Genomic DNA, 16,862 nt, shown 5'->3' on the forward strand with positions numbered 1-16,862 from the left:
ACATTGCATAGAAGACTGTTTTTGAAAAAATACAAAAGCTTAAAGTCAATGCTTCCATTCCTCTACAATTTTTTTTCTGCACCTTAAGTACAAGACACTGAATAAAGTAATATTTCCTAAATTATGAGGTGTGATTAACTTTTTATGGATGTAAATTTGCATTAAATGCTAGTGACAAAATGGTAATCCGAAAGACTGACACCAGTCAAGGTGGAAATTGCCAATGTAGGCATGGAACTTTAGATTTACAGAACTACTATTATTCTTTAAAAGAACTATACATATTAAAATATACAGAGAATATAAATACAGTTAAATGTCTTATGAGTATTAAGAATAACAGATCTTACATAGAGTTTAATAAAGTGAACTGCTTACCCAGCAAGGTATTTCTGGTTGGTTGGTTTTTTGGAGGAAAGGAAGGTTATTCTGATTTGTCTCAACATAGGGAACTAACCACCATAAATTAACCATATATTAACATGGCTTCACTAAGGGCAAATCATGCCTGACAAATTTGGTGGCCTTCTATGATGGGATGACAGCGTTGGTGGATAAGGGAAGGGCAACTGACATCATCTACCTGGACTTGTGCAAGGCATTTGACGCTGTCCCACATGACATCCTTGTCTCTAAATTGGAGAGACATGGATTCAACAGATGGACCACTCGGTGGATAAGGAATTGGCTGGATGGTCACACTCAAAGAGTTGTGGTCAATGGCTCAATGTCGAAGTGGAGAATGGTGATGAGTGGCGTTCCTCAGGGGTCAGTACTGGGACCGGCACTGTTCAACATCTTTGTCAGTGGGATCGAGTGCACCCTCAGCAAGTTTGGTGATGACACCAAGCTGTGTGGTGTGGTCGACACGCTGGAGGGAAGGGATGCCATTCAGAGGGACCTTGACAGGCTGGAGAGGTGGGCCCGTGTGAACCACATGAAATTCAAGCAGAATATAATAATAATCAGCCTGAAAATGATAGAGCCCTTCATATAACCACACATGTATAGTACCAACCAAATTCTACTGCATTAGGCAATGACATTCTGTATTTCCAGATGTATGCAGCTCAATTGTTGGATATTTAGATACTCTGAGCAAATGGCAATGGTATCTGTTCAAATCAAGCTTAAATCAACAGAGCTGTGAGTTTGATGCATTCTATACCTGCCAAATCTGCACTATATTCTGCTCACACAGGAAATCTGAAATACTTTTGGACCTTGACATATTGGCAGTTATAAACAATACTTTCAGTCACGAAGAACACATTCGTATATCATATATGTGCTTCATGAGTACAAAGAAAAATGTCCATCACTGTTATTTGTGTAAAATGAAGAAACAGTTTCCATCTTTAATCTGTCCCTTCTTCATTTACGTTCTTGTACAAAAGATTATTCACTAGCATTAATTTAACAGTATGACTGGAATAGAAAACAGAACAGCTCAAGGAGAAAGGCTCAAGTCATGTGCCCTAAAAAGGATCTTTGAGTCAAGATCTTGTTGGAAATATCTTGCTTTTCTGCAATGGTAAATTTTTCCAGGTACCTCAGCATCTCACAAGGCAGTACTATGCCAGAAATGCACGTTCTGCCTCTATGAGGTGATATCTATGCATAGCCACAGATATGCAAAAACCCCAAACCAACCAACCAAACAGAAAGCAAAACCAAAAAACCCTCAACCAAGCAAAAACCCCCATACCTATAACCACCTGAGCATTAAGCAGAGTGGAATAGTTCTTCAACAGACTAGTTTACCAGAGCACGGCAGCGCTCTGGGCTGTATTGTTCACCCTTTCAGAAGCAGCTGTTTAGAGATTAGTTTGAGAATCTTTCTTTTATGCAATATTGACTAGTACCATGTAGCTCTATGCAGTTAAATTACTGTTATTTTTTAATGTTGAAATCTCAGGGGAAATATGTCATTGTAGCTTTCACTGTTTGTTGACAGAAGACCTGAGCCTTTTAAAGTATTTTCTCTGTGATATTGATTTGCATGTATATTAGATTTTTGCTTTGGATTTTTCTCCTAATCATCAGGACCATTATAGGGATATTTTTTTCTGAATTATTAAGTACCTTGTCATTGTACTTTGCACCCTTAGTAAGTTGTAGATCATGACCCAATTCACTAAAGAGCTACAAATCATAATAGCAACACTTATAATAATTTCTGAGTCAGTTTTTCAGGATAATAGTGTGGCAGAGTTGTGAATCTGGTGTCTCATCTACAAAACTGAATGTAAATAAAGAGGTGGCAGGCAGATCTTTACTTCTATAAATTTGCATTATATTAACATGTCAGTATAATATCTTCCAGCCCAAGAGGGCAGTGGGATTTTTGTAATTCTTTTAATCAGCCTTGATACCTGCCTGTGAATAAACATAGGAAGAGGTATTTTCAACAATGTGTGACTGAATATTTGCTAAGGAAGGTAGGTCAGGTCTAATTCTCCAATTTATCACATACTAAATTCCCAGCTTGGCCTATGGCAGTCCTATATGCAGCATCCAAACAACTATACTTGTATTTCACACCCAGTTAAGATTATGGTTCTGAAAATTAAATACCAGGTTTAATTAATTGATGCATAATTTAGAACAAATTGGAGTTTACCTTCATTACTTTTCTTTATGTTGACACCAGTAGTATAGAAGAAAAGTGGTTTAAGACTTAAAGAGGGCAAGAATGGAGTGAGGAAAAGCAGCAATGTTAGTTATGATTAATAAAGAATTGTCAAAGTATGCTTCTATGGATGTGGGTCAGAAAGGAGATGTTAGAAATTTACAGCTACCTGGAAACTAAACAAATGCGGAGCTTTCATTGGTGGAGTAAAGTCTGAGTATTACTTAATCCAGTTTAATACTTGGATAACAAGTCACTGATTTATTTGTCTACTCACCTTCAGTGTCATGACACAGCATATGTCTGCCCTCTTCTTAAAAGGTAATTTCCTTATTTAAAAAATTAGTTGTTGGTTACAAGTTTATGTTTCCTAGTTAAAATTCTGTATGTCTATAAATATCAAAATGCAGAGACTACAGTAAACCTAACACCATAGATATTTTTTCTTTGCCATTTTGTATCTAAAACTGTCACTGTAAAACTGTATTTCCTGCTATTTTATAAAAACCGACACTTTTTAAAATTTCACTGTGTGAAATAAGGTCTCCCATGCAGATAAGGAAAGGCAGAGTTAGAAATATGATAGGCAGTGTTCCATTATTTTGTAACATCACAGAAAAGCAATTTAAAAATCCCATTCCAATCTCCAAGTATAAATAATTGAAACCGTACAGAACTCAGCACCTAATTAGACATAATAGGTTTTTTGCTACATAGCTTTGTGAAGGCAATCAAAAGGAAAATGCCTGCCATTGCACACTGGACAATATTCATTTTTAGATCTCATTTAGCTAAAAAATAACACTGTTTGGTTTCATAAATCCCTAAGTCTAAATGCTTAGGAGAATTATTTTCCAGGTAGAAAAAAATTATTCTTCCTAGTATATAGTAACTAACATGGTACTGCAACTCATTATCCTTCTTTCCTGTACTTTTTTCTTTCTTTTTTTTTTCCCCCTATATGTACAATTTGACTGCAAAATTTATTTTAGTATTTTCAATTTTGATTTTTTTTTTTTACTTCAGGAATCTACAAGTTTCAGATTGTACTCACAAAGAGCAGTATGTTGAGAAACAATTTAGCTGGGACACTTTTTAATCAAGACTATACATGTTCCCCCAAAAGTATCTTTATTACAGGAAATAAAGTTTAATAGGTACTGACTGCTGTATGACTGAATAAATAACAAACATTGATTTATTAAGGTTTTCATCATTTTCAGGGAAACACTAAGATGTCTTTCTACTGTACTTACTGCACCTAACTGCTCAATATATTACTGAAAACATATGTCCTCTTAAGAAACAAAGTTGTTTCCTTTCCTAAAAGAAATCCTCATAGCTGGAATTCTAGTCTCAGCTGTCCAGTAACTGTATGCTAACTAGCAAAGCCAAACTCTTCAGAATGTCATGAAAATGAAAGTAATTCATCAGAAGATGGATAGGATAAATTAGTCCCTCAATGCCAGAATGATTATTTTCTACAAATTAAAAAAAGTAAGATCCGATTCCACCAATTTCCAGTTTCTTTATTCAGATAAATAATAACCTTGAGTATTTTTAATGTAATTCACTTACAATAAAAGCCTTCCTTTCTGGATGTATGATTCTTTTCTCAGCAAACAATGCAGCACTAATATCATGTGGAAAATGAAGTCCAAGAGGATTTCTTCTTTTTTTGTGTCTTAAACCATTTTTGTCAAATTGTTGAAGATGAGGTACAGGAAGAAGAGCTGCAAGGGACTTGCATCCTTTCTCTTCTCTTAGCAAATTGTCCTGAAAGAGATCACAATATTATTCTTGTGTTCATTTTGCTTAATGACAATAAGACTTCAAGTGTCAGCTGGAAATTGTTATTTTCTCATTTAGCAACAGGAAAAAACCATTCTATATAATGAATTTTAATAAAAACGTTATCTACATTCTGAGTGTAAATCTAGATGGATGTTTACTATCTAGTGGGCATAGAACACAGAAAACAACAAAATTGTGTACTCTGGTGTCAGTTTAGTGTAGGACACTTATAGTGAACATGAAAACCTGTTTCATGAAGTCAAGATGAACTCTGATCTGCTAACAGAGTGTTCAGTATGCTGACTACAAAAAGATGAGAAATCTTATCTCGAGAGACCATGCAGAAATTGGCTGCACCATTTAGAAAAAATAAAATGTATATAGAGTTCAGTACCTTTGCCCTTTAAGGAGGAGGAATTCTACAGTGTGCTAATAGGATTGGAACTCTGACATTTCAACACAGACTACTTAAAATGATTTTTTTTTTTCTATTAAAACAAATGACCCGGAACATTGAGAAAAGAGAATAGTCTTGTTTCATCAATTTTACTGGAAAATATTTTCCTTTGTGATGATCTTGGTAGAATGTATGCCTTAAGATTTCGATTGTGGTATTGCCATTTGTGGTTATCATGGACTGCTCAGTAACTTCAGTACAGGTTTTGATACAGAGGTGAGATGTACTGCGCTCTGTACTGTGTGATGCGGGGGCTAAAAGCAACACCTTTGAGACTCCCCTTTAATCCGTATGTGTGATGTAAAAATCACATCGAAGTTCTGGCATCTTAACTCTGAGAGCAAATCATAAAAACCAGTAATGCTTGAATATTGAATTCCTCATATATCACACAATCTACTCTGTATTCTTCATATATGACACAGTCTGCTGTAATGTAAAGGGTGTACTTATTTATTTGCTGGGGGGGGGAATTATTACCTTATCACTACAACTCATTATAATTTTTTGAAACATATGATGCAAGCACTGCCTAATGGTGAAAGTAAATAGTTCTGCATTGCTTAGAACTTTTTCAGCTTAACTTCTTAGAAAACATAATGCAAGAATCAGGCTGTGGGATTTCATAGTTAGGTGGGTCTGAGCACAGGTAAAAGAGGCTGGAGGCTGACTGGCGGGAAAGCAGTCTGCAGAAAAGTTCCTGGGGGTCTTGGTGAACAACAAGTTGGACAAAAGTCAGTAACTCTTGCTTGAAGCAACGGCTGCCAACAGTATCCTGTGTTGCATTAGGAGGGGTGCTGCCAGGAGAATGGGGAAGATGATCTTTCCCCACTACTCAGCCCTGGTGAGACACAGCTGGAGTATTGCATCCAGTTCTGGGCTCTCCAGTACAAAAGAGACATTGACTTACTGGAGTGAGTCCAGTGAAGGGCCACAAAGGTGATTAAGGGACTGGAGCATCTCACACACAAGGAGAATCTCAGAGAGCTGGAGGTGTTTAGCCTGGAGTAGAGAGGGTTCAGGGGTATCTTATCAATGTATATAAATACCTGATGGGAGGAAGTAAAGTAAATAGACCCACAGTGTCCTCAGTGATATCGAGTGAAATACAGACTGATTGTCATGGTTTAACACCAGCTGGTAACTAAGCACTACACAACCACTCACCCCCCTCCCCCCCACCAAGAGGATGAGGAGGAGAATGGAAAAACAAACTTGTGGGCTGAAATAAAGACAATCTTGTAGGATAACAAAGGAAGTGAATAATAGTAATAACAATAATAATAACAACAATAATAACAAGTTATGCACAAATGCAATTGCTCACCACATACAGAAGGAAAAAAACCCAACCAAACAACCCAATGTCTAGTCTGTTTCTAAGCAGCAATCCTGGGTAGCTTCCCCAGTTACATGTATACAGAGCATGAGGTTCTATGGCAGGGAATCTCCCTTTGGCCAGTCTGGGCCAGCTGTCCTGGCTGTGCTCTCCCAGCTCCTTGTGCACCTGGCAGGGCGTGAGAAGCTGAAAAGTCCTTGACTTTGTGTAGACACTACAACTACCTAGCAACAACTAAAAACATGAAAGTATTATCAACATTATTCTCATACTAAATCCAAAACACAGCACTATAGCAGCCATTCTGTGACAGATCTACTGTAAGTGATTTTGGGAGTCTGAAACTAAAGTAGGACAATGGGAACAGAATTACAGCCTATTGAACAGCTTGTTTCTGAGGTTTTAACCAGTTTTATTTTAAGTCTGATGCAAGATCAGATGACAATAACAGAACATTCCCAAATTATTAATTTTTTGTCAGTTTTAACACCGTATTTAAACAACTTCAACCATTGCGTGTTGAAGACGATCAACACATTTTATAAATCCTTAGTGGTTGTAACTCATGCTTATCAGCTGTTCTTAAATAACTCTTCCATTTCTAAGTACACTGTTGAATCTACAGTCAGTTGCTGATGATGGAATGAACCATTCTTTTTTCTTAAATGAATGTCATTTGTAATAGCAGAACTTCCATTTCTGCATTGCTTCATTTGATTGTTATAATTTTATTTAAGCAGTTCTATACTTAGATTAAAATGACTCATCTTATTTAGCAGTTTTTAAAATGTATTTATTTATTATTTGCATTTTGGTATACTTACTATAAAGTGTTAAACACAAAACCAAAAATATGTCTTACTAAATCTATGAAGCTGACTTGGTAAAATTTGTGGGGCTTGTTGTTGTCATTTCATCATTTTAAATGAAAACTGATTCATCAATTTAAACAAAAGTTAGATGTTGATTTTTTTCAGTACTACATTTTCATTCTTCTAGAATGAATTTTTGATCTTGTCAAGTAATGTGTCATTATCCAAAAAATGTGTAGAAAAATCCCTTAGCTGATACGGATAAGAGAAAGATGATAGAAAGGAGGTGAAATAAAAGGAGTGGAGAGGATGATGGTGGTAACAGAACAGGCAGAGAGATTTAGAGAGAAAACACAGATTTCTTGCAGAAGCCTTTAAAGGTCATTTCATTTTCAGCACACTTTCTTTTTAAGACTAAGTTGGTATCATCTTAGCATTCCCATATGATACTTGCATTGAAAAGTAAGCTGAAAGTGGTTGACAGTAAACAAGCTGCTGCTGCATATTGGAGAAAGGAAAATTGGTCTAGTTAGTCCAATCTTACAAAATGTAACTGCCTGATCTGGACATGATATGCTTTCTTAACCAGAAAGCTGAGTATATTAATGGATTACAGTCAATATTTCTCCTACTTCCTATCACCATCATGCCAGGGAAGAGGGTGAATGTCTCTTTCTGGACATTCTTCCTTTTAGGAGAAATCAAAAACAGAATCAACATCATCAACTTCACTTTCAGAAGGGGTGAAAGTCAAGGAGACTGTTGTGTCCTATAAAACAATATACAGTCCTCTGAGTAAAAAGCAGTTGAAGAAATTAGCAATGCTTCATAGCATGACTTACCAAGAATATAGATTTTTATATTTTCTAAGTCTAGCCTTCTGTGTCTCCACTTTTCAATACGTGTGTGATTAATGCTTTCATACTATTTTTAATAACTGTAAAAAAAAACCCAAACCAAAACAAAACTATATAGCATGAGTACCTAGAAAAAAAAAGAAGAGAAAAAAACCCCAACATTTCTATAAAAACAAGTTACTGATTGATTGGAATTTGTCTGCCTTGGGCTTTTGCTTTGGACTTGTTCTCTTTAGCTGCCTTTTCTGTCACACAGATATAGATGTCTCAAATATGTATGAAGTGATTTTTTTTTTTCCACCTCTAAAACTATATATACATCATTGTATATTGTTATTAACAAATATTGACTATCATTTTAATAGTGAAGAGGGATTGAAAGCTTTTTATTGGCATTGCAGCACAGATGTAACAGCCTTTATTGATTCGATTTGATTTGATTAAAACAATCATCAAGTTATTTCATAAAATTATTGTAGCTGTGGTTGAAGCCATGTATTTTATACCTGCTTCATAAAGCAAATTATTGGTTGTTTAAAGGGATGAAGGCATCTATTAGGGAAGTAACACTTGAACACTCGACTTTTCTAAGTTCTAATTATACCTGTATATGCTTATCCCATTAATAACCAAAATCTGTATACATTCAGTATACAATACTTCATAATATCATATTATTTTAATATTGAGTTCATTCAGGTTTGGATTAACTTTTTAATGGCTTTTTTCAGCTCAAATAGCTTGAAATAATGTGAGGAAAATGTCATAGAGTTGTAGAAAAGTGTTTAATGGTGTGGTATTGAAGACAGCTTCTGTAAGTTCTGATGAGTGACGTGAATTTATATTGGCAATGAGAACACTGAGTCTACCAGAACCATCTTTGGACAACTGGCATAGTCCTCCTATCCATATGTAACAGAAAATTGTTTCTGGAGCAAACTATTCTTAAAATAGCATCCAGCTTTTTCTGCAGAGGAAACTATTTGGTTTGCCTTGGCTCACTGGAAAGAGGTATGATTGAGAAACCAAGAATAAGTATTCAATCAGTTTGCTCTTATTTGACAGTGTTATTTGACAGACCCAGTCACCAAAAGATCTCTGATATACCATAATAGAGTGGTGAGTTTTCACTAGGTGACTTTCTGTCCCTCCTGCACCATAATGCCTCTGCTATTGAATCTGTAATCTGTTAAGCAATAGATGAAGAATGGATGGAAGATAAGGAGATTTATTAGTTTATCAGCCCACTGGAGTAGGAAGGAGAGTGCATGAATGAAGAGTAGAAGAGAAACAATGGATTTACTGTTAAACAACAAGAAAGGAAAAAAAAACATTATGCAATTAGATTCACTATAGAGGCTGAGCTGGTTTTCACACAGAGATGTCTGTCCCATAAAGCATCTCACTCTCTATGTCACGATATATCAAATTATGTGCTAAATCTTACATTTCTGTCATTTCAACCTCCCATCAATAGATCTCCTGCAATTATCAATTTGACAGGTTTTTCTAGCCCAACCTTCAGAGTTCTTAACTTGGGAAGACAAGACAGAATCCATCCAGAACAAATAATGAAATAGACGGAGTCTACACCAAAGTCAAAGAGACTGTGATACCCATGCCCAAATTTAGCAAATTTATAAAGACTTATAGATTTTATGGCCTGAGGTTACCTCTGTGATCATGTAGACTGACTTTTTGCAAGAGGAACACAGAATTTCTCCCCGTCATTTCTGTCCTGAGGACATGCCACCTCAAGGAATTTGAGAACGTCTGTCTAAAAATGTATCAGTGTAGATGTGAAAACGTCAAGCAACACAGAAACTAGCACATTCCTAAATCCATAATTCAGATACACCTTACCATCATTGGTTAAAATATAGAATATTATTCTTGGGCTTAATTTAACAGATTACTAATTCCAGTCATTAGATCTTATTATTCCTCTTACAGTTAGACTCTTAATCATACAACCTTTTCTTTAGGCATAATATCATGATAAACCCTATATCTCTTACAGAATTTCCAGCAGGATTTCCAGATTTTTAATGGTTCTTTTGTAATTGTTCCTGAAGTTCCTCCATACTGAGATTCTTTACATGTACAACATCTGTATCCATTAGTTTTCATGGGTGTATGGTTAGAGGAACTCACTAACAGCTGTGACTACAGGTTTCTCAATCTGCTCCACTTTGCATTTATGCTTCTCAGATATCAACAGATACCAAAGCAAAATTTTAAAAAAGGAGGCAAAATACTTAAAATAGACATAATAGTACTTTCATGGAATGCAGCATGTTGGTTTTTTGTTGTTTGTTTTTTGGGTTTTTTTAAATACTTATTAGAGAACTGGACTTTGAAAATTCATATATTGAATTTACAGAGTCCACAACGATGATTTACTGTCACATATACAACCATAACTATACTAAACCAGAATGAAATTCAATATTGCTGAATGTATTTCTCCAGTGTTTTTAAACATAGTGGGCCAGAACTGGACCAGCTTTTAAAGAGCAAATGTAAGGATGACAATGCATTTGGTATTTTGTAGAGAAGAGACTTTAAATGTGTAAACCTATAGCAAGTTAGTATGTGCTATAGTGAGCATCATGGAAGATTACTTTTGTACAGACGCCTTTCTGTCTTTGTCCTGTATGGAAAGAATAATTTTCCTATAGCTTTGCCAGTAAATTCTCCTATTATAGAAGCAACGCAAACTGGCAAAATCAACAGGCAATTTTGTATTGAACCCCTTAAAGTTCTCCAAGCAAAATAAACTTCCAGATTTCTTCACTGGTGTAGCTGTAACTATATTCACACCTTTTGGCAGAGGAGCATGACATGAGTCTCACACCAAATCAACATTTTTATTTTGGCAGTTTTCTAACTGCAACATTTCCCTGTGTCAGTATAGGATTAATTTATGTGGAAATGGAATTGAACATCATGATAGTAAAGTATGTAGAAGTTATTCAGTAAAGTCAGACAAGTTCAGAGAACACTCTGATGAACTTTAAAAGCAAGTTGAATTCACATCACAACAGCTACATTGTATAAACCCAGTAAAGTTCTCATTATAGAGAAGTCAGTGAATACTATTTTCAGTATGAAGCCTGGTTGAAGAGTATGTCAGGAAATGCAGAGAGAAAATCCATTCATTAATGCAATGAGCTAGACAGGTTTCATTGTCATTTAAAAAAAAAAAAGGCTAAAAATCCATGAAAATGCAGGAAGAACAGTATTTTTATTAAGAGCAAAGGAAATTTTCTACAAAAAAGTGACTGAAATAATTGTGATGGCTTAATTTACAGCAGGGAAAAAGACAAGAATAAAACTTGAATATGAAAGGACATTGCAAAAAGTATGAAATAGTGAATGAAATAAAAAGAGTAAATTGAAGACAACTCTTTTTGTCATAATGAAAGAGCAAATAAGTAATTCCAGGGAGTAAAAGGTGGAAATTTTAAAACTGATTAGATGTGTTTTGACATGCATCATAGTTTCTGTGAAATTCACTGAATAATACACCTCTGCTTATGTGTGAAGGTGAGAGAGGGTTTGTGCTTATCTAGACACCAATTATATATGCATGTCTGTGTATACAAACATTCACATACCTAAACTTTCTTTGAATATGATTAATTTTTTATCCCAAGAAGAATTTGATTTTCTATTTAAATTTGCATTAAGTGAAGAGTATATACATGACAAGCTAAAGAGTACAGTGTTGTTATAACAAATTATAGGAAATACTTTTTTGACAATGTAAATCTGTTTGTTCAGGATTTAAGCATATTTATAGCTATTAGATATTAGGGTAAAAAAACCCAGCAAACAAACAAAAAAACTCCAAACCTCACAACTACAGCATATTATCTACTGATTTTCTATGCAAACACTGATACATCTTCCCACATGTTTGTTGCAGGTTGTGTTCAGAGATAAGTTATTGAGCTATACAGATCATGAGTTCAATTTAAAATCCACTTTAATATTCTGGAAAAATTATAGCTGAAACATCTGATTGAATAAAAAAACTTTTATAAGCAAGACTTTTCATACCAGAAGAAATTGGAGAATGAGACCACAGAAGCTTCTACAGAAAAAGATGAGGTTGACTTTATAAGAAGAATAATTTCAGTAAGGGTTAGCAGGGTTTTTAAATTCTTTAAGTTTTTAAAAAAACCCAACAGAACACCCCCCCCAAAAAAATGAAAGTGCAGGAACACTTTCTCTGAACACGAGATAAGACTTGTTCAAATTCATTGATAAATATATTTTTAATGTCAAATTAAGCTTTGAATGAATTACTTCTATGAAATAGAACAAAACGCAGTTCTACACAGAAAGTGGAAACTTTACATTGTTTTAAATGACTTTTCTGCAAGGAAAAAATAAACTCATTTTCTGAAACTTTAATGTTCTACTGTTTTCTGACTTTTTGATGAGTTCAAATCATGTGAAATGGAGTGGAAAAAAAGACACTGACTTAGGAATAAGATTGGATTTAGCCTGAGATTTTCAGAGTGATGGTCATTTGGGATTATGGATTCATAGAATGGAATTACTGAGCTCACTGTATTGTAACAAATGGTGCTTAGCTATAATTTATCGTCCAGAGTCTTTTAAGCTTAACCGAAGATACTGTGAGATAGAGAATTCATGAGTTCCTTTGAATGGGTGATTAAAAACCCTCATAGTTAAAAATTTGTTTCTTATTTAAATTTTTCCTACCTCAACTTCCATGCTTTACATTTTGTTTTATTTTTCTTCACTAGATAAAAGAATCTTTATATATACAACATTATTTTCCTGTGAAAGAACCTATTCTCTTGTTATTTCTGGTTTTGGTAAGGTAAATTGATGAAGCAGCTTACGTTTCTCACTGTAAATTACTTGCTCAAGCCTTTGAATATGTTTTTTTATTCTATACCAGTCCGTAAAGCTTGCCGTTAGTGAAAAATTGTATATTTTCTTCTACATAATTGACAAAAATGCTGAAAACATCAGACTTCTTTTCCTTCCCTGTGGGACTGTCATAGAAGCAATTATGTTCAGTGAAATCCCCCTTAGGTTGACAATAATTTGAGATCTGTCAGGAATCCAGTCCATAATTTATTTATCATGTGCTTTACTGATATTCTAAAGAGCTAATTCATGATCAGAATGTTACAAGATAATAAGTTAAACAGTATACAGAAATCTCAGACTATCACATCATTGACAGGTCATTCTATGAAGCAAACAGTATTCTCAAGGAATTAAATTAGGTTGGTTTGACAAGACTAATTTTTCATGAAGCCATGTGGAGTGGCATTAATTTTATTCCTGTTTGTTAATCCTTAATTAATCAAACTTGAAATTGGTGTTTCCATTTTCACTTTGAATATGCAAGTTCATTTGTTAGCTGTGTTTTGGAAAACTTAATTTTTATTTTATTATTGATATAAGAAAGCATACTTTTATCTTCTCTCTCTCTCTCTCTCTCTCTCCTCCATTTTAGGAGTTACAGTGCTTGAAGGGCCTATTTATGCAGTGGGAGGACATGATGGTTGGAGTTATCTGAATACAGTTGAGCGGTGGGACCCTCAAAGTCAGCAGTGGACATTTGTGGCAAGTATGTCAATTGCCAGAAGCACTGTTGGAGTAGCAGCATTAAATGGCAAGTGAGTAGGGTATTCTCATATGGTTGAAACACATTTCTTAGAGGGATGAATAACTGTGGCATACAGTAGTAAATAACAGTTAACATATTGTAATAAAGGGTGTCTTTTAAAATAAAGACACTGTTGTGCATACCCTCCTATATCTCATGGCTCTTACATTAATCAAAATAAGTAATTTATATGTATTTTCTATATTATTTTTATTTGAATTTTATATTAAATGCTTAAGAATATAGACCTAACATTTCAGTGGGCGTGGTATAATCCAATTCAGGACAAACTGTCTGTTGACTCATCTGACATATATGTTTTATATGTCAGTTTTAGTTAACCAACTGAGTTTATCTATCTAATATCGTCACGTACCCAGTGATAAGATTTGTTATGTATGCATTTTGTACCTTGATTCAGCCAAACATTGACCTATTAAACCTTCTTTGTCTGAAGGCAACTACATTCACACAGGAAATAAACTGAAATTTGATTCTTGTCAAACCAATCAGACTGCATTAAACCCATAATTTTTGTTGTGTTCAGATTATAAATTTCTCTTTTATAACTTTCACTTTTTAAAATTTTAATGTGGCACTTACTAAAACTCATTTTAGAGTAATGTGATTTTACGTATTACTTATTGCTTATTACTTTTAGCTATGTGGCTAGAAAGAATATGGTGTGAACTGTAATAATTTAGAGGTAGGGGAGGAATTCATCACACCTAATTTCACGTATTTTTATATAGACATCTACAACTAAGCCAATCGTCCTAAGCTTGCCTTATGGTCAATGGAAGAAATATGTAGTTTTTGGCTATTATGTGTCTTACTTATTTTAGACGTTTATGTTAGGATAGAATGAATTGTGCTCTGTAAGTGCCTGTTTTTCTCTACTAAATATATAGGACACCTAAGGACTCTGTTTTCGATTCTGACTTCTATGCTTTTGCTGTCTTAGGCAGGGAAGATGAATCTCACTGTAGACCACTGAACATAAATAAAGGGCAGTCAGTAAAGAATCCCTTGGTAATGGTGGGAGCAATGAAATAAGACAAATTTCTGGAATATTATTTTCCTCATACTTTATTGCTACTGAACAGCAATGAAGAAAGGATGAGAAACAGCTGCAGATGTGGGATGGAATAAGAGAGTAAATGTTGAGGAACTTAAAAAATAGTTAATAAAAGTTGGTATAAAAAGTATATAGGGAAAAAATGGTGTTATTAAGGTTATTGGGTTTCAGGGTAGACTGTGCTGTTGCATAATTCGACAACCCACTAAATATTGCCCACCCAATTTCTTCTAGTTGCAAATCATTCAGTTTTGATTATACAGTTGAATAAACTCTAAAAAATCCTTTATATTAGGTTATGCTTATCACACCTAAGATACAGGCTTGAAATAAGTAGGCTGAATTGATTTCTGGGATTGTAAGACTCTTTCCACTGACTGTAAGAATCATTGAATATAAAAGTCAAGCGAGCTTAATTTAGCCCACAACCATGTTACAAGACCTACAGCAGATTGTGTACCTTTCTGTAGCAGCAGCAGGAGGCCTGACAGAGTACCCATGATCCCATCATTATGACAATATGCAGACTTTTTTTTAAAAAATTGAATCTCAAATTAATTAAAACTATAGACTTTAAAAGTGTTGACTAATTTTATGAGTTTGTCATATTACAGTTGTGCCCTATTTGCAGAGTAACTCTGGATTAAATAGGGGGTTTGGATGCATCTATTATTAATATTATATTATTTAATTCATGATATTATATACTCAGATGATCTACTTCTCATCCATGACATTAGTAGTTAGTTTTATGTTATGAAATCATCTGCAAAACACTGAAGCTTAATTGTCATTGTTTTCTCTTACTAAGTTACAGTGGCATTGAAATGTTCCAGAGTAGATCAAATGGACAAAGCTGCTTTAATAATCCTGTTACTCTAAAAGAATCTGGTTTTAATAGTGTATGAGTCATGCAGCAAACTAGCAGAGACAAGACCTAAACAAATAACCCTGCAAATACAGATCTAAAATTATGAAGAGCTGCATATAATTATGTTTATATATTCCAGGTATGTTTCTTTTGCACAACTGAGCATATATTTATTGCTTCTCAATTAATAAATGCTCAATTCAATTCTGCATGATTTATATAGAACATTTTTAAATGAAAAGAGATATTCTCTATGTCTCAGAAAAGTGGAATGGATACCATAGAAAACTGGAAAGCAGTGGTCTCACTGAAGCAAACAGCAAATATACTATTGCTTTTTTTTATTATTTGAATAATAATTTCTTAAAAACATCCCATATGTGAAGAATTGAAACTTGAAAACATATGTAAGGATCAAAACTTTCAGCTCTCTGGTTGAAACTTACTACACTGCTATTCCACACAACTGACATATACTGCATTCCTCACCTGAGCGTCTCGCTTTGAAACAGGCAAACAATTATGGATTATTTTTTTAAAAATGAAATTCTAGGGATATTAAAAATGGATGTCTCAATGAGAAACAAGATGTTGGCTTTAACAGTCAACAGGGGAGAAACTATTTTAGTATGGATGTTCTGTGGAGTCTTTTTCTGTTTTTTTCCTTATATTTCTTTTCTTCTGCGCTGAATTAAATAAGTAAATAAATAAAATGCAGCAGGGTTAGACTATCTTTGAAGTGATAGTGTTAGAAACTATTCTATGTGTGTATCTCCCACACTGCTTTGGGCACTTTACATAAAAGGGATACTGTATGCTAAATATCTCAAATGTGAGCTTCTTAAATACTTGCAAAAATATAGTCTCTTCTTTTGTGCTTTAACACTGGAAAATATTACATTTGTGATCTTCCATACCTCTGTGGTCTGCATCATTGGCTTTCCAGTTAAAGCCATTGTAAGCAGAAAAAATTATACATTTAACCATAAAATTGGATGAAAATTGTATTTTTCTATAAGCTTATGGTGGAGATAAATAAAAAATAAAAACTTTCAGATGCTGATCTCCTTAGGCTCTGAGGTGATTGATTTGTAAGTAACTTCTTATTAATTCTTGATGTATTGACCCTTTTTATGCTTGCTTATGTTTTTGAAGCTCACTTTTACAGACCATGCAAATCAATCATCAATTATTTTGCTGCTCAAACAAATGGAAAGTGATACTATCTGTATTTGGCAAAACAAAGTACACAGAAATATATGTTATTTCACTGAAATACATTTTTAAATTTAAACTGAAAATGCTAAATTATATCAATTATATTATCAGCTATTAATATATTATATATTACACTTTCCTAAAA

At 34.2% G+C, this 16,862-nt stretch overlaps 1 protein-coding gene across 1 annotated transcript in view; it reads left to right on the forward strand.

Moving 5' to 3' along the window:
• Positions 1-16,862, forward strand: part of KLHL1 (kelch like family member 1) — a 260,797-nt gene that overhangs the window by 219,945 nt on the left and 23,990 nt on the right. Inside the window, exon 8 of the mRNA XM_054806173.1 lies at positions 13,398-13,560. Coding sequence (XP_054662148.1) covers positions 13,398-13,560 — 163 coding nt within the window. The remainder of the gene's footprint in view (positions 1-13,397; positions 13,561-16,862) is intronic.

This window comes from Grus americana, chromosome 1, assembly GCF_028858705.1.
Source record: "Grus americana isolate bGruAme1 chromosome 1, bGruAme1.mat, whole genome shotgun sequence".
NCBI classification, from domain to species: Eukaryota; Metazoa; Chordata; class Aves; order Gruiformes; family Gruidae; genus Grus; species Grus americana.